The sequence below is a fragment of the Emydura macquarii genome, unplaced genomic scaffold, assembly GCF_026122565.2.
Source record: "Emydura macquarii macquarii isolate MOO-44397 ecotype Brisbane River unplaced genomic scaffold, CSIRO-AGI_Emac_v2 contig_2473, whole genome shotgun sequence".
Classification (NCBI taxonomy): domain Eukaryota; kingdom Metazoa; phylum Chordata; order Testudines; family Chelidae; genus Emydura; species Emydura macquarii.
The window spans coordinates 13,447,641-13,470,712 of NW_027132610.1; the positions used below are offsets into that span (position 1 = coordinate 13,447,641).

The following is a 23,072-nucleotide window of genomic DNA, read 5'->3' on the forward strand; positions in this document are numbered from 1 at the left end:
TGTGTACCTTTATTATTTGAAACACACATTATGTGATATGTTGCAATGATGGCAATAACATTCCTTTATAAAATAAAAACCATTTCTACACGTTTATTTGAGAAGTTCAGTATTAAACCATTGCGTGGCAGGCTAGTTGCCATTAGCACACCAAAACACCAGTAACACTAAAAGCTTTAAATATAACCAAGAACAAAGTGCATAAACAACTGCAAACAGTGAAACTATGTACAGACTGCCCCCCTACCCCCATTGTTCCATGTCCTCTGGCCCCCCATTCCCCTTTCCATTCCTTCCACGTTTGCCATGCACTTGCTGCTGGGGCAGACGGATGGAGGCACCCACAGGGGAGGGGTTCAGCACCAAGGACTGCATAGGGCACATTTGCCCTGCCCAGTTGCTTATAAGGCCTGATTGCGTGTGCTTCCTAGCCATGGAGTTATCCATGCTGTTCCTGGAATTCAGGGTACGGCAGACCGGATGCAGTCTATAATGCTGGCACAGCAGGAGTCTGCATTCTGTGGTCGTCATAAGAGACAGCTGCCACTGAAATTGTTCTCTCTGTTATGCTATATCTTCCTCCCTTGATCGTTGTTCCTATTCCAGGAACTGTGAAGCAAGTGTCTGTTCCATGCTGTTACCCTGTCCTCAGGCTGCGAAGGCAACCTGAACCTTTCTGCTTGCCTCTTGGCATGTTTTTCCTGTTGCCACAAGTCCTTTTGCTTTTGGTACTCAATCTGCTTGCTGGCCCTGTCCAGAACTTCAACAATAAGTTAATCATGAAATACTTCTTGGAACAGTCCAAAAATTTACCATGAGCCAGGCTTCTGCAGTGTGGCCAAGCTTTGGAGGTATTGCAGCTTGTAGAGGTCAAGGAGCCTGGAGTAGAGCAAGACACAGAGGGTTATTGTCTCAAGTAGCTCAGTGCAGGAGCACAGAAAAAATCATTTTAGAATTTCAAGGACAGAAAACATTACTTTTTACAACTGAACTTCAGTATGTTGGCAGAGATCTGCTTCAGACCACAGAAGCTGCCTGGACACAGCCAGGTTAATCACAATGAAGGAAGTGCTGAGAGAATGGTAAGTTCCCCCCTCCCACACACTCAAAATGGAGTTTGGGTGTAGGTTGGTGGCCATGGTTGCTACATAAGCGTTCCCTATCATTTCAGGCATTGCACATGTTGGAGGACATAACAGTTCTTGTGATAACCAATCAGCAAAGAGAAGCATTATTGCAAGCTGCTGGTGGGAAACCAGATATGTATGGCACCAGAGCATTCAAACCTATGGTGACTGAACAGAACATCTACGAATGCAGTGGACTGGGAAGCTACTAGGGTGGCCCTGAAAAATATGCTCTTCCCTGAAAGGTGACCACCTATCTGGAGTTCCTGCTACAGGAAAAGTTTGAAACTTTTAGCACCCAGGATGTGATTAGAATTCATGAGGGAATCAACACGATCACTATGTTAGCGTCAGCATGGCTTAGTGCTTCTCCACAGCTTACGATGCAACCTCTTAGGACTGCGTACAAACACAGAAAACTCCACTGCAATCTTCCTTGATCCCCTGGAAAATTTCTAGTCTGAATGAAGCCCCCAGTTGTATTTGAGACTAATGATTTTGTCACCCAAGGAATGCATGGACTACATTTAACAGAAATGGACTGCATTTGAAAATGACTACGTTTGTATCTCTTAGTGCCATATGTACTGAAAAGGTAATGTAAGGTTCTTATTTTAACAGGCTGGACTGTAGTAGCAAAAATGTGCACCTTCCAGTGAATTGTTTTCACTTTTACATGCTTGTTTTACTGTTTGCATTTCCTGGTATCTATTAGCTGTTACATGCTGCTGCCTGGGGTTTATAATATCTTTTGCATTGGGTCATAGCATGGAAATCCCTCCTATTCCTATATCAGTAAACCCAAAATAGGAGCCAGAAACTTATCAGGCTCCAGGGCAGCTTCTCCCTTTTCCATTTCTGCTCCCAGTTTCACAGTGGGCTGTTCCTCCAGAGGTACATCAAAAAGCTCTTCTAAGTAAGGCCCCAGGGTTTGCTGCAGCTACAACTGAGGCAAAGCCTGCTCTGGAACTGCTTTCATAGAATCGTAGGACTGAAAAGGACCTCAAGAGGTCATCTATTTCAGTCTCCTGCACTTATGGTAGGATTAAGTATTATCTAGACCATCCCTGAGAAGTGTTTGTCTAACCTGCTCTTAAAAATCTCCAATGATGGAGAATTCCACAAGCTGTTTAGGCAATTTATTCCATTGCTTAACTACCCTGACAGTTGGGAAGTTTTTCCTAATGTCCAACCTAAACCACCCTTCCTGCAATTTAAACCCATCGCTGCTTGTCCTATCCTCGGAGGTTAAAGAGAACAATTTTTCTCCTTCCTCCCTGTAACAATCTTTTATGCACTTGAAAATTATCATGTCCCCTCTCAATCTTCTCTTCTCTGACTAAACAAACCCGATGTATTTCAATCTTCCCTCATAGGTCATGTTTTCTAGATCTTTAATCATTTTTATTGCTCTTCTCTGAACTTTCTCCAGTTTGTCCCCATCTTTCCTGAAATGTGGCACCCAGAACTGGACAAAGTACTCCAGTTGAAGCCTAATCAGAGCAGAGTAGAGCAGAAGAATTACTTCTCGTGTCTTGCTTACAACACTCCTGCTAATACATCCCAGAATGATGTTTGCCTTTTTTTTTTTTTTTTTTGGCAGAGTGTTACACTGTTGACTTATATTTAGCTTGTGATCTATTATGACCTCAGATCCCTTTCTGCAGTACACCTTCCTATGCAGTCATTTCCCATTTTGTACATGTGCAACTGATTGTTCCTTTCTAAGTAGAGTACTTTGCATTTGTCCTTACTAAATTTCATCGTATTTACTTCAGACCATTTCTCCAGTTTGTTCAGATCATTTTGAATTTTAATCCAATCCTCCAAAGCACTTGCAACACCTCTCACCTTGGTATCATCTGAAAACTTTATAAGTGTACTCTCTTTCCTATAATCTAAATCATTGATGAAGATATTGAACAGAAGCAGACTCATAACTGATCCCTGTGGGACCCCGCTCAATATGCCTTTCCAGCTTGACTGTGAACCACTGATAACTAATCTCTGGGAATGGTTCTTCAACCTGTTATGCACCCACTGAGATTGTAGTTCCCTAGCTTGTCTATGAGAAGGTCATACGAGACAGTATCAAAAGCCTCACTAAAATCAAGATATACCACATTTACTGCTTCCCCCCATCCACAAGGCTTGTTACCCTGTCAAAGAAAGCTACAAGGGTTGGTGTGACATGATTTGTTCTTGACAAATCCGTGCTGACTTACTTATCAATTTATTATCCTCTACGTGTTTGCAAATTGATTGCTTAATTATTTGCTCCATTATGTTTCCAGGTACTGAAGTTAAACTGACTGGTCTGTAATTCCCAAGGCTGTCCTTATTCCCCTTTTATAGACTGGCACCATATTTGCCCTTTTCCAGTCCTCTGGGATCTCTTCTGTATACCATGACTTTTCAAAGATAATCGCTAATGACTCAGATATCTCCTCAGTCAGCTCCCTGAGTATTCTAGGTTATCTTTCATCAGGCCCTTGTGACTTGATGACATCTAACTTGTCTAAGTAATTTTTAACGTGTTCTTTCGCTATTTTAGCCTCTGATCATACCTCATTTCACTGACATTCACTGTGTTAGATGGCCAATCACTACAAACCTTTTAGGTGAAAACTGAAACAAAAAAAGTTATTTAGCTCTTCTGCCATTTCCACATTTTCCATTGTTTTCCCCCACTCATTGAGTAACAGTCCTACCCTATCCTTGGTTTTCCTCTTGCTTCTAATTTATTTATAGAATGTTTTCTTTTTACCCTTTATATCTTTAGCTAATTTAATCTCATTTTGCGCTTTGGCCTTTTTAATTTTGTCCTTACATACTTGTGTTATTTGTTTATATTCATCCTTTGTAATTTGACCTACCGTATTTCCCCATGTATAAGACGCACCCTTTTTTGAAAAATTTGGGGTCTAAAAACTGGGTGCGTCTTATACAGTGGTTGTAGATTTTTTTACTTGCATTTATGATGAATAAAACTTGAGTTCAATAACTTTATGTAATACATTTTTTTTCAAATTTCGGGCCCCAAAATTAAGGTGCGTCTTATACATGGGAAATACGGGTAGTTTCCACTTTTTGTAGGGCTCTTTGAGTTTCAGATCATTGAAGCTCTCCTGGTTAAGCCAGGATGGTCTCTTGCCATACTTCCTATCTTTCCTATGCAGTGGGACAGTTTGCACTGTGCCCTTAATAACGTCACTTTGAAAAACTGCCATATCTCTCGGACTGTTTTTCCCCTTAGGCTTGCTTCCCAGGGTATCTTATCTACCAGCTCCCTGAGTTTGCTAAAGTCTGCCTTCTTGAAATCCATTATCTTTATTGTGCTGTTTTCCCTCTTACCATTCATTAGAATCATGAACTCTCCCATTTCATGATCACTTTCACTTAAGCTGCCTTCCACTTTCAAATTCTCAAACAGTTCTTCCCTCTTTGTCAAAATCAAATCTAGAACAGCCTCCTCTCTAGTAGCTTTCTCCATCTTCTGAAATAAAAATGGTCTCCAATACATTCTAAGAACTTGTTGGCTAATCTGTGCCCTGCCGTATTATTTTCCCAACAGATGTCTGAGTAGTTGAAGTCATCACCAAGTCTTGTGTTTTGGATGATTTTGTTAGTTGCTTAAAAGAAGCCTCATCCACCTCTGAAAGACTCAGCAGCAGCATCACTTCATTTGCCTCATTCAGTACCTCCTACTGGCTACCATTGAGTCCCATGCTGATTTCTGGGAACAGCAGGTCGCCATTCTAACTGATCAGGTCATCTTGCACCACCAGTCAGTACTTGGCACAGTCCCCAGCACACTGTCATAAAACAGGCATAGTGTTGGTGAATTGCCAGAACTGTGATTCTGGTTCTTGATGTTCTGATACTCGGTCTTGAGCTGCTTAATCCATTCTCTACACCGGTCACCAGCCTGGTAAATTTCCAGCACGGTCAGCTTCTTCACTGTTTGCTGGTGTGCATGGTCATTCCCGGTACTCTTTATTAAAATCAATTGGTTGGCTGGCTTCACACCAGAAATAACCAAAATCTGGATGTGCTCCCATGACCATGAGGTAGCATGTTTTTTAAAGTCCTTTTTCTGGTTGGTATCCATTGCAAATGCAGAAGGTTTTCCTAAGGTGTGTTTGCAGGTCAGCAGTCAGAATAAAATAGAAGGGTTAAATGCCAAGCTGCTATACTAGAAAGGGGGGAAGGTGCTTCTGTTTTCCTGGAGTCTGTTAGTGATTCTTGAGAGAGGGGGACAAAGAAAGTTGACCCATAGCATTGTGGCGAAATTTTGCGAACTCCAAGGACCCAAGTCCATAGGGGCTGCATCGACACTGCAAAACAATAGAACTCAAACCTTGTGTCCCACCTTGACTCGGGCTCCAACCCTCCAACTTCACAGGGTTCAAGACATGAGAGATTTGTGTGTAGAAAGAAGGGTGGCTATTGCTTGATCCTGAGTCTGAACCTACACTTAGTCAACTGGAATAAAGCATTAGGAAGTCCTTAGGTTAGCACAGAAAAGCAAAGGTTAAGACAGATATCCAGTGTCAGGGCTCCACCCAGTCACACTGCAGTAGAATCCATTTTGGCATGCACCCTCTCTCTCTCTCTCTCTCTCTCTCTCTGGCCCAGGTGAGAGCTTCTGAGTCTCTCCAAAGATCAACTCTTAACACAGTCATCTGACACCTTTCAGTCCACTATTCTCCTGCAGGATCCCTACAGAGTTCACAAGTTTGGCCTGCTGAAGTTTCCTATTGTTAGGGATCAATTATTCAGTCCTGGAGTTCCCATTGTCTTTCTAGACCCTACACTGACATGGGTCGATTTCATCCAGTCCTTTCATGACCCAATCATACTACCCCAGACAGTACAGTTACATGACACATACTCCTCATGTATCTTACTCTGTCCCAAGAGCAGCTTTTTAATCCTTTTACATCTGCTGGGTACCAATCCTTAGACAAGTAAGTCACTGCCATGCATATCGTTCATAAAAATATTCACACTTTCCAAATTCACACTTGGTCCCATTATTATCTAAGGAATAAAAGAAATGCAAATCCTTGATATTGAGAAGCAGCTGGAAATAACCTCAGATGTGATTCACAAAATGTGATGCTGAAGCAGTATAGTTGAGTTGCATGGTTTTACGATGAGTACTGATACCAGCTCTAGCACCTATCAATAGCCTGTTCAAGTCAGCCTCGCAATACTGAATGTTTAGTCACAGCTGAAATGTCTGATCTTTTCAAATTTCTGACCAGAATGAGTCCAATTTAATGTTGTCTCTTGACTCCAGCATAAGATCTTAAACCTTTTGGGGGGTGAACACAACATGCTGCAGTTCCAGTTTGAGCTAAACCTTCTGGAGCCTCTCCATTTGCACTTTGACAATGACAGCCCTTTTCCTCAAACCATCTATTTGAAGCTTGACCATGCTTCAGGTAGCCTTTTATGCTATCAGCTGGATCCAATTGTCCTCTGCTTCTCCATATATGCTGTTATCAAATTGCTTCCTCCAGAATTCTTAAGCTGAAAGTCCTCCTAAAAATCCATCTGAAGGATTTACTGTTAGAATGTGGTTTGAAAAAGGAGACAAAAACAGCGCGTTTACCTTCCCTGTGGTGGTAATGTCCAATACCGTTCCATCTTTCCCTGATGATACTATGAGTTTCCAGGAATTTCATGCCATACCCTGCATTTGAAAAATTAGCTACACTGGTGATCTGTGTAGATCACGCAGAGGGGAAAAGGTCCAAATGCACACTGATGTATAATGCCCACATATTAAACTATAAAAATCATTCTTTAGAATCCACAGTATTTGAAAGAACAATAATACACAAGGTCAGTAACAACTATCCACTTGTTTTGTACTGCACATCAGTGTTTTGCAATGGCAGCTAAGTTAGAAATAATGTCTTAAGAATAATTAAAATCTTTTTAGTGATATGTAAGTGGACTACTTTGACCAGGATTTTATTGTTCAAGAAGACTGTTGCACAAACAGAAATAGGCATTCATTCTAAGAATTCAAATCAGGGCAATCTATTTAGTTACATGATGCTGCTGCTTCCCAATCATGTCCTATCCAATGCTTCCACAGAACATACAATCATAAGGTATAGCAAACACCTGGCTCACAAAAGGAGGAAATAAAAATGGCCAATGTTGTAGTAACTCAGACTCATTGAAAAATGAATGTGTGAATTAGAGAAAGTCCGTCATCGTTACTGAATTTATTAGATAAAAAGGCATGGTTTTAGTGTATATAAAATAAGTACTCTGAACATGGCAATCAAAGAAACTTATAAAACAATGGGGTGAGCAGAGCCTCATATTTTGACACTGGGAGGTGACCTCTTGAAAATTTAAAAAATTAATATTGGAAGGAGAAGCACAAGCTGGCAAGGAAATAGAGAACCAAAACCGCAAAAATATCTGCATTTTTGAAAACCCCAAAGAGGAGAGGAAAAATGAAGCAACAGTGCCAATATCTGTTTTAAAAAGTTCTGAGAGAGGTTTTAAAAACTTAGTGGACTGAGAAATTGCAATAGCACATAGTATTCTGTGCTCACCCTATAGCTAGATCACAGTTTTCCACAACTATTGGAGTAAGGCTATTAAGGTTTACTGATAATTAAAAACTTTAAACCCAAGCAGTTCAGAAAGGCAAAAACACAATCTAAGGAAAAGGAAATGAGGTCAATATATTTAGGTTTAGAAATGTATATAGATATAAAACAGTTGTGGACTGAAATAAATGTACAGAAAAAAAGAAAACAATATAATGAGTAAAAATCTTACAAGTGGTTATTTTTATTGTGACTGGAAATTGACGCCAAAACATTGGGTGCTACCAAAAGAGGGGAAAAGCCTGGCAAATCCAGAAATGGCAATGAAAACATTCTGGATAATAAAGAGCAGTTTTACTTGTTTTATTTAAACTCTGTGGTTACTGGCTTTTTGCATTCCTATTCTCCCTTTTCCAGGAATTTATGAATATGATATTTTAATCTTTTGAGCACTTATTTTGTCTTTTATAAATACGTATTTTTCCCCATATATTTGCATATATTAGTACAGTTATTTTACCTGTTTAGTTACAGTATTTGTATTTTTTCTTGCTAGACCTAAAGACTTGTCTGTTCAGTGTCTTGGCAGACGATGGAGAAAATGATTTTCAACTATTTTGCTTACATTTGTTTCTAATATTTAAGAATATATATACTTATTTAGGATCTTAAACTGTTTATGAAAACCATTGGTGTAGATGTTATGCCATTATTAATAGGCATTATTAATGTTTCTCAACAAGAGGAGAATGTTAATAGTCGTTTAAATACTCTTTCTCTTAAAGAAAAACTTTTGACTCTGGAATGATTCATATATTCTAAGGCCAAAAGGGACCACTGTGATCATGTAGTCTGACCTCCTGTATAACACAGGCTAGAGAACTTCCCCAAAAATAATTCCTAAAGCATATATTTGATAAAAATATCACGTATATCAATTACCGCCAAATCACAAACCTCTTTCTGGAGCAACAGATTGAAAGGCAGTATCTATTTAGTTCCAGATACATTTAATCATTAGTGATGTATTGGGTAGGTTCAGTTCTGGGTTATAGTCTTCCTTGGAGTTGGTCATATTTGTTAGAATTGTGAATTGTCTTCTGGTTTTAGATTAGGATCAGTTGGCCATTTTGGTCCTACTAGAGCTCCCAGCAGTTCAAGAAATAATTAACCCTGGGTTGTTGCTTCTGTGACTGAAAAACATTATTGTTTATGGTTCTTCCTCAAGTGCTTGCACATGTCTATTGCATTCTAGGTGTGTGCGCGTCTCCATGCATGATTACCAGAATTTTTTCCCTTTAGCAGTACCCATAGGGCTGGTTCTGGCTCCCCCTGAAGTCCCATGCACATACCGTGGTATAACAGGCGCTGCCAACCCTACACCCCCTCAGTTCCTTCTTTCCACCCATGTGGTTGCTGGAACTGTTCTGCTTGCTTTTGAAAGTGCTCCTTTAGTACCCTAATCAGTGTTAGCTAGTTTTTTAAATCATTGTATGTTCTTTGTTAGTTAAGTAGTTGTAAATAATTGATAGTTAAGTTAGGAGTAGCCCCTGCTGGGACCTTTGCCTGGGATCAGGGCATTTCCCTGGTCTCTGCGTTTCAAGACCTGCATCTCCTGCAGCAAGCCCTTCCCTCCCCCAATTGTCTAAAGTGCTAGGGGGAAGCTCGCAGGAAGGAGAAGTGCAAGATCTGCAAGGCTTTCAGGCCACAGATGCAAAAGGAGAGGGAAATCTGCCTGAAGGCTTTGCTGATGGAGGCAGTGCTGAGACCAGCCTCCGAGCCGGCACAATCTATCTTGGTGCCGAGCATCACGTCAGGGCAAAGTGCTCAGTCGGCACCAGCCCCACAACAGCACCGGACTTCTTCCTCTTCCCTGTTGAGGAAGAAACCGAGGAAGTAGCGTTCAGACAGGGACCGCTCTCCTGCACCAAAAAAGTCCAGGGAAGTGGGGTCAAGTATGGAACAAGTACCAGACCAACCACCTGAGAGTCAACAGGAGAGGGGATCGCCGTCCAGAAATGTGACCCCGCAAAGAGAGTCACCTCCGACTCCTGAAAGCGGAAGGGGGCTCTTCAGATTGTGCTGCCATCGACACCAGAGGCATTTCAGACTGCGAGCAACCTGATAGCCCTGCCTTTGCCTCCTTCTGCTAGGCCCCTGGTGCTGTCGAAGGAGAAGGCTCTGGTTTCAGGGGGAAGCCTGCGATGGATCACTCACGATGGCTGCACCACTCCCCTAACCAGAGGCGTTCATCCCCAATGACCAGGTCACCACGCAGGGAGTCATCGTTTTGACAGCAGTCTCTGAGCAGGCGTTTCCAATCCCTGTCTCCGGGGCGTTCCTCAGCAGTGGAACACCAGTGAGAGAGGTGGTCTCCGTTGTCATCATAGCACCGATCCCAGTCTCCAGCACCAAGGGCCCCGTGTTCTCTTGGGCAGCACCAATCCTGCTTATCTTTGCGTAGGTGTTTGTCGGATGGGAGTTGGCACTGTTCCCACTCCCTGGCACCGAGGAGTTTACCCATACCAGCACAGCGCAGAACCCGGTCGCTGGTGAGGGAATCTTCGCCTAGGGGAGGCAAACAACACCGTAAGACTTCGGCACTGAGGCACCAATCTTTGATGCAGCACCAGTCCCGCTCATCCTCTGGGCATGGATCCTCGGCAACCTGGCACCGGTTGGGCAAGTGGCACCACCGGTCACTGTCCTCTCACTCCCCAATGCAGAGTCGGCATTCGTGAGAGTGCCATAGTACTCAGTGGTTGGGGCACCGCTCCCCCAGTCTGCGGTGCCGCACTACATTAAGGGAGCCAGATACTGCCCCCCCCCACAGTCGTGTGGTAGCGAGTCGGTTTCGTCAGGGGAGGACAGGCAACCTGCCACCTGATTGGGGTAGTGCCATCCCCCAAAGACACAGGAAGAAGTTTCCTGCCTTTCAGTTCCTGGTTGGCTTCAGGGCCAATGGCCGGCACAGTGGCCATATTGGGGATCCTTGGGGCTTCCGGTGGCCATGGGCTTTCATTCATACAGGTCTTCTGGCATGCAGTTAGTGCCGGTGGCCCCGGAGGGGGCTCACAAGTCGGCGTCAGAGGAGGACTTGGACCCCCAAGAGGGGACATCAGCGCAGCTCCCTGTTAGCAGGAGAGGATGCCACCGCCTCCCATGCCAGTGCAGTCCTTGTCGTCTTCGCCGGATGAGGCAGTCGCATCGGGACTGTCTGTGCCCCTAGACAATTTTAGGGCCCACCAGGAGTTCCATAAGAGGTGGCCTCAAATTTAGGTTTGGAGGCAGAGGAGCTCAAGGAGGCCTTGGATAGACTCTTTGATGTGCTAGCAGTGGTGGTGCCAGCCCTGGTCGCCATCCCTGTATATGAAAGGGTGCTTAAAGTAGTGAAGGCCCTATGGCAGATGCCATCATCCGTGCCCCCAACATCTAAGAGAGCAGAAAAAAAGTACTATGTTCCCGCCAAGGGATTTGAATATTTGTTTATCCACCCCTCCCTGGGTTCCCCGGGTAGTGGCAGCCACCAACGAGCGCAATAGGCAGGCCAGCTTAGTTCGACTCCCAAAAATAAGGACAACAAAAAACTGGACCTTTTTGGGAGGAAAATTTACTCAACAGCAAGCCTGCAGTTTCGGAGCAGGCGCCGGACTTAGCCACCATCTTCAACGAGGGTAGAACGGTGGCTAGAGCGGCCCTGTAAGTGGCTTCCGACGCAGTGGATTCAGCTGGAAGAGCCAAGGCCTCGCCTATCTGTATGCGTTGGTGCTCTTGGCTGCAGTCTTCTGGACTGTCACAGGAGGTGCAGCAGTCCATTCAGGACCTCGCCTTCAACAGATCTGCTCTCTTCTCTGACCAAAACCGACACCAAGCTACACGGTCTGAAGTATTCAAGGGCCACACTACGTTCCTTGGGCCTTTATACACCCCAGGCCTTGAGGCATCTGTTCTGCTCCCAACAGCAGCTGCCGAGATACCAGCTCGCTCATTTCACCCCTATAGATGAAGGGACAGAGATATGGGATCTAGGAGGCACCGGGCGATTGCGGGTACCACTCCAGCTCCCCAGCCGAGGCCTTCCAGGCACTCCAGCAGCCAGCATCAATTCTTTTGAAGGTGTCCCCAAGGATGGCGTTCCAGTCTCAAGACAAGATCCTCCTTCCCATCCATTCCTCAACCGACTTGCTCCCTTCCTTTCCGAATGGGCCAAAATAACATTGGACCGTTTGGTCCTTGGCATAATCTCGGCAGGATATGTCCTGCAGTTTTCTTTCCCCCTTCCTCACAACCCTTCTTCCCCGTCCCTGTTCTGTGATCCCTCTCACAAGCAACTTCTTTATGTGCCACCTGTTGCCTTCTGGTTCTGTTAATAAATGAACAGAAATCAACATTAATGCTGGTGCAGCGGATAGATTCATTGGAGCAAGAATTTGTTAGTTTGTTTCTACTATTCTAACAGAATATGTGTAAACTTAAACATAAATGCATGTATTCTAAGATTGAATTAAAAAGCTTTGTACATATGAAGATACATCATTAACACCTAAGCACTCATATGAAAACACATCACTTTAAGTAATTTAAGGAATGAGGGAACAATGAAATGGTCTTAGGGTAGGTTGTCATCAAGTGTTGCAGCAAACAGAACCTTAAACTCAGAACTTGGCAAGTTAGCAAAGCAATACTACTTTCCAGCTCTTGTTTTGAAATATCTTCATATTGTGTTTAAAATTACAGAGAAATACAAGTCACCATATTTTGTTAATGATTTGGGATAATAAAATGTGGCTAACCTTAGAAAAAATATTGTAACAATGATATCTTGTGCTTCATTTATTCCTATATATTGGTTCACATAAAATTGGTTTGGATTTTTCTAATTTGTAGCCCTGGAAGCTCAAATTAGAGGTTTGACTATCAAGTCATATTATTCTTTCCTTTATACAACACATCATCAACAATAAAAACTGTGGATTCAGAACTTAACAGGCAATTCTGTCTCATACACGTGGCGAAATAGACTACAGCGTGCTCATCTGCAATTGAACTTTTTTCACGCCTCTGTGCTTGACTGTAGGATATTTTTTGTCTAAGTAAAATAAGTTGTGACATATGAAAAGAATATATACACATTATGAAGATGCCATGTTTACAGCCACATCTCTGACTATAACCAGACTTCATTTTTTAAAAACATTTCAGTCAACCTTTGAACTTAATGTTTTTGAGTGCCATAAAGTTCAACAAGATAAGCTTACCCTGACTTCGTTGAAGCATAAAACTTGCGGCACTGTCAAAACATCTTCCAATAAGTGTCTGTTTTTCCTTTTTTGTTTTAGGTTCTTGCCTACACAGAAGGCCTTCATGGAAAATGGATGTTCAGCGAGATTCGAGCGGTTTTTTCAAGACGTTATCTTCTCCAGAACACTGCTTTGGAAGTGTTTATGGCAAACAGAAGTATGTGTTTTATGTTCGTTTATTTGGCATAAGGTATCTGCTGGTATTTTTTATGGATGGTATCCATTCATCTCCAAATTAAAACTCTCTACTTTGTTTTAAAAAGTGCTATTATTTTCCTTCAACAATCCCTCACACTTGTATTTATTCACTACATCTGATATAGAAAGTATTTGCCAATGGGTCATTAATATAGATTTTAATTTGGCACTGTGACAGCAAGGCTGATGAATAAAAACTACATACACACTGAACTGGTAAATGCTGCTAATATTTTCCATGCTGTAACAGGGTGTGGCTCCATTCTTGTCATCTTCCTCACATAAACTGCACAGATTCCATGAAGTGTGTACTCGGTGACCTTTTATTTCAAGTTCCCTCCACCAATATCACTACAGTTCTCAAGCAACATTTTGTTTACAGTATCTACAGAACTTTTGGCCCTTTCCTCAGGACCTGAGGGGAACAGAGGTCTCCCTTTTCTGAGGTTTCTGTTTGATTGGGTTTAGCTACCCATGTTCTTCCCTCTTTCCCCCATCCCCTGGCACTTCCTTCCTGTTCCTCTTTATCAGGTCTGATTGGCTAATTGAATATTTATCCCATCCAGACTGCCAACCTGATGAGATAATTACTCCAGTCAGCTGCCTCTGGGGAATTAATTAGCACCTGAGTGATCAGAGTGCAGACTCACCTGTTCACACCATGCACTCTGTCACACACACACACACACACACACACACACATTTGTTCAAAACTTTAAGTGGATTTGCTTCTGCTTTGTCCTCATATCTTTTGCTTTCATTTTCTGAAAATATTCTAATGAAATAGCTTTACTGGTGCAAATAGTCAAACAAATGAATTTTAAGCCTGAATGACTGAATATATGCCAAAAGTAAATTTTTCAATTGCTTAATTAACCAAGCAACATTTTCAAATTTTATATTCTAAAATATAATTTGAAATTTGTACTGTTACTGATTATTTGTCCAAGTTGTCCATTTAATGCACAAAATAGCGTGTAACTTACATAGCTAATTAATAACAGCCCAAATTTTGATTATTCACAGCGAACTGTTAATGAAAGAGCTACTGAGATCTTTTTGTAGAAAAATACTTGAATAATTTTAAATGATGACTCAATCTGAGAAATTTGCAGTTTTGTTCATGAATAATTCAAAAAGAGTTGACATTTGTTAAATAATTGTTTTGAATTATTTGAATTATTTGACCAGGTTTGCTCCACACAGTGTCTAGGTACCTGATTGGCCCACAACCTTTATTGAATAAATAAAGGTGTAGAGTTTCATAATTTTTCTGGAAGTAAATCATTTTTCATATCACTTCTGTGATACTGCAGATATTGATCTTCCAACTCCTAAAATGACACAGATCAACACGGATTCCAATCCAATAGAAAAAGACCAAAATCCTCTAACCAACCCATTTCTCTTGTGAAGAACTGAACTCAGATTTAGCAGTGCTTTACACTGTGCATAATAGGAAAGCCCATCTGTACCTCAACACTCACTGCATACCATTGCTGTCTTATTTCCAGCTGTGTGCTCACATTTGGGATACAGTACCTCCAGTGGATTTGTGTCATTTTGACAAACCAGAAAAATCTTTTCCACTAAGTGGATCGCTAGAACACAATCCCCAAAATGCACACAGAACAACCATATACAGTGATCTCACCACAAAAGTTGAATACAATCAACAGCACCTACCATATGCTTTAGTAGAAAGGGTTAAAACACCACTGCCCCAACAGACTTCTGAGGGGGAAAATTTCCTTCATCCTGCAAAATAGGTAGGCGTGGAAGGAATAGTTTTATCAGTAAATGTTGGCAAATATCAATTTTACAATATACACAAAATGATGAAAAAATATTTCTGTTAATGATAATCAAAATTTACAGATAGGCACAGAAAGAAAAGTGCTGGCTGAGAATTTATTAGAGTTTGATTTAAGGATATTGGTATATTTTGACATGTAATGTTGATAATTCATATTTTAATGGTTATAAAGCTTGAATTTCAACATATTTGGTCATTAAATAGTTGTTTAACCCCCCATACTTTACCACAGCTATGAAACTTTAAATAGATAAAAATTAAAAATGCTTCAAACCCATAATTTTTGCACAACTGTGAAAATTTAAGTAGATGAAAATTGAAAAAAAGCTTTAAAATAAACGTTGATATTATGGGTTGACATTATAAAAGCATAACAATAGAATTCTGCCAAGCCTAAAAATAGGTGTTGGAAGCCTGCTGGGAAGTACCTCTTCAACAAACAATATGCCTGGGCCCAAACAATCAGTTTCCTGAATGGGTAACATGCTCCCTTGAAGCAGACTCAGCAGCAGATGGTTGGTGAGATGTGTCAACAGTCTAGTCACCATGAGAAAGCAGTTATATAAGTTCTGCCCTTCAGCTGGAGAGGGAGAGGAGTGCAGCCAATCTCTGGTCTGACAAGTTTTAAATGCACCAGACACTGGACTAAATTCCATACAATCCATTGGAAGGCTCCACAAGTTAACAAGAGATGTAGATGTGTGACGTACCACCCTTCCTCTGCGGGACACAATCTATATTTCCTGCAAGATGGGGACACACATTAGTGTTAAGAAGGTAATTAGCGGTACACTGTGTTACTCTGGGCACTGAACATTTCAGAAGCACCTATTCTCCAGCCTTGAGAATAGTGAAAGTTTTAAAGACCCCAGGTTCAGAGGAGGATAAATTTGTAGCTGGCCTTACCTTTCCAAATAAATTCTGAGAAGACTTTTGAAAATATATTTCTGAATTATCTGGTAGAGAGAAACAGTTCTGTACTTTTGTTTTTTTTAAGTAATGTTTTTTCTTCTTACCACAGCCTCTGTTATGTTTAATTTTCCTGACCAAGCAACAGTAAAGAAAGTTGTGTACAGCTTACCTCGCGTTGGAGTGGGGACCAGCTATGGTTTGCCACAAGCAAGGTAATATCATTAAAATATTTTATGTTGTGTTGTGTTTATGCGCTTGCAAACTCAGAATGGTTGGTATTTGTGAATATTTTATTCAATTGTGAATATTAAAGCATTACTACTGGAAGGGGTTCCGGAATTCCCATCACTTCAGGGGGGCCTTGATCAGCAACATTTTTAACTTAATTATGTGACATGTTGTTATAGAAAACCAGCATTATGCAAAATATTTAAATCAGCAGTTTTTCTTTACTATTATAGCAAATGAGCACACTCCAGTGATCAAACAGAATAAAGCTGATTGAAATTGTTTGTTATTTAAACATTGAAGTAACTGTATGTTTCTTTGTGAGGTACCGTTTTTGCAAAAATTGATGTGCTGCTGAGAGTATTAAAACTCAAGACATGAACTGGGGTTGGGCATGTTTTGGTTTTGCCAAATCAACAGTTTTGCCTGGGTTTTTTTCGCCTTTCCTTGTGGCAAAAACACATTTTGGGTTTTGGTTTCACCATCCAACAGTATACGGAGTATTTTGCACTTTCCAAGTTTCCCCAACATATTCTTGTTGTACTAAATTATTCTTCTCCTGTTTCTAAGACTAAGAGGGAAATGCATTTAAAAATATGCAAAATCAAGGTGCAGGTTTACAAACCTACATGCTGTATAAAAATGCATAGTAAAACCAATTTGAAGCATTAACAAATTGCATGTAGCTTCACAGCATTGTCAGCACGTACAGAGGAGCCTTCCATTTCCATTGCCAATACTATCTGAAGAGTCCCAATAAGCCTCTGAGAGATCCTCCTTCAAAACTCCCCATCATTCCTATCAGCTGTTATCTTCAGTCGGAAGACCAGCAGCCAGCTTTCCCTCTGACATCTTCAGAGGCCTTCACATCCAGGCCTCAGAACAATGCAGACTTTCCTTCCCTTGCAGTCCTAGCTTCTGATGTTCCAGGTCTGCTCCTTCTTCTGTCATCACAGGCTGTGGCCAGAGTCTTTTGTCCCCTCCCAACCTTTTCTGGGAGGGTGCCAGATAAAATGCTTCCTCCCACATTGAGTATTCTGGTGGGATTAGCCACAGACAGCAATCATCCCCCATCACTTCCCTGAATCCTGGGTGTCTTCTGTAAGGGACAGTGGACTTGTTAATAGTCTGATATGCAGTACATGCGCACACGTCATCTGGGAGTTTCAGATTCCGTTATCAGCATGCTCTGAGCTACAGAGTCTAAACAGGCCCCTGAAGTCTTTGAACAAGTACTAGGGGAAGCTGTGATTTTCCTAATTACTGCTAAACCCTAGAGCTCAGTGTGGGAGGAGAGCAGAGAAAGGGATGCTATGTCAGATGGAGGAACAAGGAAGAGATCATTCCAAAGAACTAAGCCTACTACTAAATGAGGCTAAGGATTCTGTTGGAGTCTCCAGATCCATGCACATCTATTTCCCCTAAATGCACAGTCCATGTACCTTGGCTATGCACTCTGTTGGAGTATTTGTCTTTATCTTATAAAACTGTATGTACCTATTTCACTAAAGCAATGTGGAAATCATATTGGCAAATACTATCAACAAGTAATGAAAGGCAAGATTCACAAAAACAGTGGAAGAAGAGGTTGTGGTTCTGCCTGATGGCTCCCATGCCCAGTGGCTAAGGCACTCACTTGGAAGATAGGATAAGTGGGTTTGAATCCCTGGTATGGAACAGGGACTAGAACCCAAGAGTTCCACCTCACCCTGGTGTTCTACCATAAAGGTATTCATATTTCAGTGAGGGGTGAAGTGATCCTTACATGTCCCTTACCATACAAGGGCATCATGATGCTTAGGACTTGCTGAGCTTCTCATACAAGGGGCTAGGCTCCTTCCACTGTCCACTGAACTCAGTGGGGCTTGAAGGCATTGAGCATCTCACAGGATAGTGCTCTTAGTTAATGTTTAGAGCTCTTTCAAATGCTCAATTTAGAGGCATTATGTACTGTAAACGGAAGTAACATTCATTGTGAAAGTAAAAAGAAAAATAATACTCTAGAAGAAGCCAAAGCAAATTCAGTCTCCTTGTTAAAATCTTCCATGTATATTGGTACCTGATTTCAGTCACACAGATTGAACTTTCACGTGGAAAGTCTTATACTAAGAATGTTTGTTTCTGCTGTCAGTATTGACTTTATGTATTAGGCTTCAGGTGGTGTAGTAAGATTGTACACGTTCTGTTTACTTTTAAAATTCATCTCCACTTTGTGCATTACTCAGTGTATGTTTGTCAAAATGAAGAGCCTCTGCTGATAGCTAAAGGAACAATTGATTTATAAAGATTTCAGCTTTGATATCATATAATGTAATATTGCTATTTTTTATTCTTTTATTAAAGTGTGATTCTATTTTGAAAATTGACTGTAAAATGGATTGTGGAATTTCATGTTTGTGTCTCAGTGACTTACAAGATCAAATGTGTTCAGTTTCTGTATCTGTTAGCCTTTAAAAAATGCTACTGGGATCTGATAGTAAAGCTGTGTGCATAATCATTTTTTGTCTTCTGTATAAAAAAGTCTGCAGGCCTAATTTTGCCTTAATTTACATCTGTGTAGTTTGATTGTCTTCAATGGGGTTGCACAGGAGTAACTGAGGGAAAAATCTGACCCAACAACTAGAATAGAGTTAATATTCTGTTGATAATGTGTGAGCTGGAAAAGAATGCTACTTCCAGTTCCGTTAATGTGTTGGCTGTGCAGTGTTAACAGGAGGAAAAAGTAGTTAAATATAATTTTATCATTCAGATAAGAAGATATAACTCTGAATACCTCAGAGAAGCAGCAGGTTTATTGAGAGAAATGTTGCCATTTTTCCATGGTCACTTTTTCAGAAAAAACTACGCTTTAAGGATATCTTAACAAAAGCAGATGGCTTGTTTGTTTGTTTGTTTGTTTGAGTTCATTTGTCTCTACATCTTGATCCCTACCATAATTCATAATTCTCTGTTAGTGAGACCATGCTGATAATTATTTCCTCAACATTTATGTTATCATAAACAGAGAATTGCAATTTCAGATGGGGAACAACCTGTTGGAGTAGATAAACTTCAATTAAACAAAACTACTGCTTTCACAAAGAAGTCATGTAGCAAATGAGGGGAAGAAATACAAGCAATTAGTTGTATGTCTGGTCCAGTGGTTAGAAAATAAGGCTGGGTTTTAGGAGACCTGGGTCCTATTCCCAGGTCTGTTAATGACCTGCTATTTGGCTTTGAGCAAATCACTGCACCTTTTTGTTTCCCATCCCATACTTTGTCTGTCTTGTCTAATTAGGCTCCAGTCTAGCAAAAGCACTTACACACATGATTAATATTAAGCACATATTTGTTGTTAATACAAATAAAGAATACCATAGCCCCAAAGAGCCTTATTTGTAGACGAGGACCCATTGTGCTAGGTGCTGTACAAACATAGAACAAAAAGATGGTTCCTGACCAAACAGCTTACAGCCAAAGTAAAAAAACAAGAGAGAGCAGATGGATACAGACAGATGGGGAGGAAAAAGAAATAATAAGACAGTACTGGTCAGCATGATAGGCAGTGGTCTCAGAACAGCTACCTAGCCATTGTCAAGTTTTTTTGTAGTCATCACAGCAAAGGAGACATATGAGGAGGTTTTGAAGGAGGATAATGAATAGTTCTGCTGACATTTATGGGGGGCTCCTCCCTAGTGTGAGGGTCAGCATGGGAAAAAGCATGAAGCATCATGGATCAATCAGAGGCAAGAGTCAACATCTCGATAGCAAACGTGAGGATAGACTATGAAGACGATAGACTTTGGTGAGATTACTCACATGCTTAAATGCTTTGCTAGATTGGGCTGTAAGATCTTCAGGGCAGGAACTGTCTCTGACTGATTTTTTGCACAGTGCCTAGGACAATGGAGCCCTCACCTCAATCAAGGCTACTATGTGCTACTGTAATCCAAGCAATAAGAACGTAAGAATGGCCATACTGGGTCCAAAGGTCCATCTAGCCCAGTATCCTGTCTTCTGACAGTGGCCAGTGCCAGATGCTTTAGAGGTAGTGAACAGAACAGGGTGATGTATCAAGTAATCCATCTCCTGTCATCCAGACCCAGCCTCAAGCAGTCAAAGGTTTAAGGACACCCAGAGCATGGAGTTGCACCCCAGACCATCTTGGCTAATATCCATTCATGAACTTATCTAATTCTTTTTAGTACCCAATTATACTTTTGGCATTCTTCGAATAGTGTCCCTACGGGTGCTCCACTGTAGGTGCATTTCTGGTCCTCCAACTAGCACAGATACATCTACAGTGGAGCACCCGTAAGGGGGCACATCTTGAAGAACCATAATTACTGCACAAGATTAGCAACTTTCTCTTCACATTATCCCCTGGCGATTAGTTCCACAGGTTGACTGTGCATTGTGTGAAGAAGTACATCCTTCTTCTTCGAGTAGTGTCCCTATGGATGTTCCACTGTAGGTCCACTTGCATCCTATGTGTCTCAGAGCAAAGAGGTAGCAGTGTCCATTCAGCCCAGGCATATGCCTCCAACAGCTTTGTGCCCTGCACTGAGACTATGTAGAACTGTGCCGGTGAACCGCTCTCAGTTCTTCTTCGAGTGATGTCTCCAGAGGTGCTCCACTGTAGGCGCAGCAGCACCCCTGAGCCTGGGATTGGAGATCTTTAACAACTGTGCCCATTAGACCGCACATACGCAGCTCCCCCTCTTGTGCTATGCACAGGATGTATCTATAGCATTGTGCGGTCTGACTACCCTCAGTTACTTTTCTACTGCTTTCGGTCTAGGATGAAAACCATTTGCAGAGCCAATTTTCCCTCCTTGATCACCTCATAGATAGTACCTAATGTAGTTTTGTAGTGCAGTTGGTTTTTCTGTTCTCTTTTTTCCGTCTGTCCATCTGTCTGTCTATCCTTATACTTTATTTCTCTAATTCTACAGTTCTTAGTATAGTGTTGGTTTCCGTTCTCCTGCTTCCTGCCCTTCCCAGCCGGGAAACTACTCCCTTCACCCTTATGCCCAGCTCTCCTGGGGTCTCATGCAGGGCTGCCCTCCCAATTACGGACAGTGTATCCATTGTCTGGGAGAGGAACATGTCCCCCAAAAGTGCTATCACTGCCTGGACTTGAAACCGAGAGTCAAAAAGGACAGGGATATCAGACTAAAACATACTGATGGAAAAATCTGTTTGTCCAACATCAGACCCAAGCTCCTACTCCTCTCTGGAGGCACCCTCACACTCAGTGAGATTTTCTGCTGACCCTTACTCTTCATGCCCGATGAAAAGAAAGTCATTTTCTGACCGAGCAGAGGGCAAGAATAGAACTGCCCCTTCCTCACTGTCTGAGCCGCAGACCACTAGAATGCCTTCCCCAGTTAGATGGACTGCCTCAGTGGCATCTGACGGGACATAGCTCCACGACAAGACCGAGTACCTCAGGTACCGGCCCCCCTAAAAAGATCTAAAGACCCTATTAGGGCAGACTGACACCCATCAGTGCTACCTTCCATCTCTGGCAAACGAGATGAGTCCTCTACATTGTCTTCAGCACCAATGCCTTTCTTAGCACTGATGAAGCCGTTGTCACCGACAAGAATATTGGCACTGTGACATCTGTCCTTGGCATCGACACAATTATCGGCACTGAAAAAATCACTAGCACTTCCTGTCAGTCTCTTAAAAACTTACACCTCAGCACCATGCATTGCAGTGGCATTGATGATGATATTTCTACCACCACAGGAGTTCAGATATCCAACAAATCTAAGGATATCTGATACCCCCTTGTCTCTACTCCTCAGGAGGGACCTATCCCAAGCCCCACCATCTCCTTTCCATAGTGACGAAGAAGAAAAGGAGGAGGAATATGAAGACTCTACTGCCCCATCAGCATCTGGGCAAATGGCACCAGCATACCCTGTGTACACCCGCACTATTCAGGGAACCCAAGCTCAGCAGGGACTGCTGTGGATGCAACTATAGGTCCCAGTTCCACCTAACTGGCCATAGTGGAACCCTTGGGACATGTATAGGGCACAATTTGGCAACACCCAAAGCAACAAACCCAGAGGCCTATATCCCTCACCTCTCCATCGGCCTACCAACCTCAATAAATAGAACCACCACAAATACCAACAGAGGAAGAGGAACAGAAAGAAGAAGCTCCATCGGCCCTACATTTCTCCTCATTGTCACCTGATGGAGACAATCATACCAAACAATAATTTTGAAGGTTTGGTTGAGGCCCTGAGAGCCTCCCACCTATTCCAATCTCCTTCACCATCTGTCATGTACCAACAGTTTGGCAACTGACTAGTTGCGTTTTTCCCATCTTGGATGTTCATCACCTTGGACAAGTGAGTCCTGAAGATAGTCAAGGAAAGATATTCCATCCCTTTCCTACCTGTGCCACTCTGCCACCCACCTCTCTCTGTTCCTCTTCAGGGACTCCCCTCAAGAGTCTGTTCTGCAGGGGGAAGTGAGACATCTTCTGCAACTGGGAGCTATAGAATTGGTCCCTTCACAACACAGAGACCGAGGTTTCTAGTTCCACTATTTTCTAATTCAGAAGAAATTGGGCTATGGGTGTCCCATTCTGTACCTTGGCAGTCTAGACAAGTTTGTCAAACTGCAATGTTTCAGGATGGTTACCCTCTCCACTATTATCCCAGCACTAGAATAGGGGGGACTGGTTCTCGGCCCTCAGTCTACAAGATGCATACGTCCATATTACCATACCCCTTGCCCATAGGCACTTCTTATGATTCATCATGGGCAATGATCATTACCAGTACAAGGTACTACCTTTTGGACTATCACAGCACTGTGGGTCTTCTCCAAAGTCCTCGCAGTAGTCGCTGCCTATCTAAGGAAAGGAGGAGTCATCATCTTTCCGTACCTTGATGACTGCCTTCTC

General features: G+C 42.1%; 1 protein-coding gene across 9 annotated transcripts in view; it reads left to right on the forward strand.

Moving 5' to 3' along the window:
• The window catches only part of NBEA (neurobeachin), a 748,678-nt gene that overhangs the window by 571,281 nt on the left and 154,325 nt on the right, over positions 1-23,072 (forward strand). For all 9 annotated transcript variants that reach the window (XM_067562991.1, XM_067562985.1, XM_067562986.1 and 6 more), the window contains 2 exons: positions 13,048-13,165; positions 16,044-16,146. In XM_067562991.1, coding sequence (XP_067419092.1) covers positions 13,048-13,165; positions 16,044-16,146 — 221 coding nt within the window. The remainder of the gene's footprint in view (positions 1-13,047; positions 13,166-16,043; positions 16,147-23,072) is intronic.